This window comes from Sorex araneus, chromosome 1, assembly GCF_027595985.1.
Source record: "Sorex araneus isolate mSorAra2 chromosome 1, mSorAra2.pri, whole genome shotgun sequence".
In the NCBI taxonomy this organism is placed as follows: domain Eukaryota; kingdom Metazoa; phylum Chordata; class Mammalia; order Eulipotyphla; family Soricidae; genus Sorex; species Sorex araneus.
The window spans coordinates 161,978,153-161,980,922 of record NC_073302.1 but is presented as its reverse complement, the minus strand read 5'-3'; the positions used below and the strand labels follow the sequence as shown (position 1 = coordinate 161,980,922).

At 38.7% G+C, this 2,770-nt stretch overlaps 1 protein-coding gene across 1 annotated transcript; it reads left to right on the top strand.

Moving 5' to 3' along the window:
- Nucleotides 1-1,351: 1,351 nt before the first annotated feature.
- Nucleotides 1,352-2,496, top strand: LOC129404967 (AP-3 complex subunit sigma-1). The gene has a single exon (XM_055139915.1). The coding sequence runs from the start codon at nt 1,436-1,438 to the stop codon at nt 2,015-2,017; it is 582 nt and encodes a 193-aa protein (XP_054995890.1). The 5' UTR covers nt 1,352-1,435; the 3' UTR covers nt 2,018-2,496.
- Nucleotides 2,497-2,770: the final 274 nt, after the last annotated feature.

Sequence of the window (2,770 nt, the reverse complement as noted above, 5' to 3'; positions counted from 1 at the left end):
TGTTATTTATATGTCTAATACATATAGAGAAGTCAAGCAAGAAAATAGACAACTTTGTACCCACACCACAAAACTAAGACTGTAAAGGAGGGAAGAGGAGGGATTATTGAAATGGAGGAGAGGATACTAAGAAGTGGGATCGATAGAGATTGATACTTTGGTGTTAGGTTTATTATGGTGACAGATTTTGGTTGTGAACCCTAAAACATGGTGTAGCACTGTAGCACTGTCATCCTGTTTTTCATCAATTTGCTCGAGGAGGCACCAGTAATGTCTCCATTGTGAAACTTGTTGTTACTGTTTTTGGCATATCGAATATGCCACAGGTAACTTGCCAGGCTTTGCCATGTTGGCAGAATACTTCCGGTAGCTTGTCAGGCTCTCTGAGGGGTATGGAGAATCGAACCCGGGTCAGCTGAGTGCAAGGTAAACGTCCTACCCACTGTGCTATTGCTCCATTCCACTGAAGTTTAGTTAGCATTAACTAACTCAAATGTATTTAAAAATTCATACACTCAACATTAAAAAAGCAAAAAATGCCAAACAAAAAGTAGACAGATCAGAATCGATAATACCTACCCAAAGTGGGCACACAGAGGCTCAAGAAGCATGTGGGGAAAACGGTCATTATCAATTATTATTAGGGAATAATCAGAGCAACAGTGAAATGCCATCAGGCATTCATGATATCAGATTATGTGAAAAGTCTAGAAACAAGTATTGGCAATGGTGTGAAAAAAAACCCTTCATATGCTGCTGGTATAAACATCATTTGGCGCAATATTTTAGAAAATAGCAAGGAATCACATAGAGTATATAAAATAAATAGATCATATAAAACTACCATATGTTCCAGTAGTCCCACAGCTGAGTATATGTTCAAAGTACATGAAGCAACTTGAAGAATGATATATACATACCGAATAATTATTGCAGTGCTTTATAATACAAAATACATATTTATCTATTGATGATATATTGGGTCAGCGAGAGATATAGTGGGTAGGGCATTTGCTTTGCATACAGTCAACCTGGGTTTGATCCCTGGCAACACGATGGTACTTCAAGCACCACAGGGAGTAATGTCTAAGCACAGAGCCAGGAGTAAGCCCTGAGCACCAGTGGGGTATGATCAGTAAGACAAAAGCAAAAGAAGATTTGGATATCCAAATTGGAGTACTATTCCACTTTCAGAGCAAATTTTTCCAGCTAGAGTGAAGTGAAGGAAACTCAAGAAGCTTATACAAGGTAAAATGAGTTTGAAGGAGAAAGATAAATATTTGCTAATTTTCACTTCTGAGATGTATGAAGAACAAAGCAAATTAATGAACAAAAATGAGATCATGGTTCACCGGCGATATCCTGAGGCGAGGCTCGCGCACCCGCCCCCGCCGCCCCTGGCCCCCAGCGCCCACCGAGTCGGCCCGGCTCAGCCATGATCAAGGCGATCCTCATCTTCAACAACCACGGGAAGCCGCGGCTCTCCAAGTTCTACCAGCCCTACAGTGAAGATACACAACAGCAGATCATCAGGGAGACATTCCATTTGGTATCTAAGAGAGATGAAAATGTTTGTAATTTCCTAGAAGGAGGATTATTGATTGGAGGATCCGACAACAAACTGATATACAGACATTATGCAACATTATATTTTGTTTTCTGCGTGGATTCTTCAGAAAGTGAACTTGGCATTTTAGACTTAATTCAGGTATTTGTGGAAACACTAGACAAGTGTTTTGAAAATGTTTGTGAACTGGATTTAATTTTCCATGTAGATAAGGTTCACAATATCCTTGCAGAAATGGTGATGGGGGGAATGGTCTTGGAGACCAATATGAATGAAATTGTCACACAAATTGATGCACAAAACAAACTGGAGAAATCTGAGGCTGGCTTAGCAGGAGCTCCAGCCCGTGCTGTATCAGCTGTAAAGAATATGAATCTTCCTGAGATCCCAAGAAATATTAACATTGGTGACATCAGTATTAAAGTGCCAAACCTGCCCTCTTTTAAATAAAAAATTAAAAAGGCCACTCCCAGGTAAAATCCAGGGGGGACAAGTCATCTAAGTTTACCATGCAGTTGTTTACCAAAAATAGAGGAGAGGAGAGTCTTAACTTTTGCTCTTGGATTTAAGTCAAGGTACTGTATAGAAGTTGTTTAAATCAGTATGGAAGTTCAATGTTGCTTTTCTTGCTCAGTGATTTTAAAGAAATTGAGTAGTTTTGGTGTGATTTTTCTTTTCTTTCTAAACTTCATTCCTGTGCCCACCTAAGGCATGCCTCTATGTATTGGCTACCACAGTATTTCAAAAAGTGTTTGAGACATTTCTTTAAATTATGTACAACCCAAAATGTTTGGTGTTTTGTATGGATCACAAGTGCAGCATTCCTTATTTCTTTCTGTTACTTGTCACAATTGTTAAAGAACCAAGTATGTATTGCATGAAAACATGACCTTTTTCTCTTAGTTGAAATAAACTCCAAGGTAACTGGACTTCAAAAGCAAAAAAAAAAAAAAAATGAGATCATGGAAACTGACACTAGGACCAAGGAAAAAGAGATAGAAACTTGGAGAAAAGGAATCATGTGGATGGTGATGTTCCGTTTTTTTTTTTTAATAAAATAACAGATTTTTGACTCAAAAAATTTATTGCCCAAATTTAGTATGGTGTTTTAAAAAATGGGTCTGTGTTGGGGTCTCAGCAGCTAGCCTAAGACTTTGACCAAATCCCCTACCCCTGAAGCAAGAGCCAGCCCTGTTTGCAAAG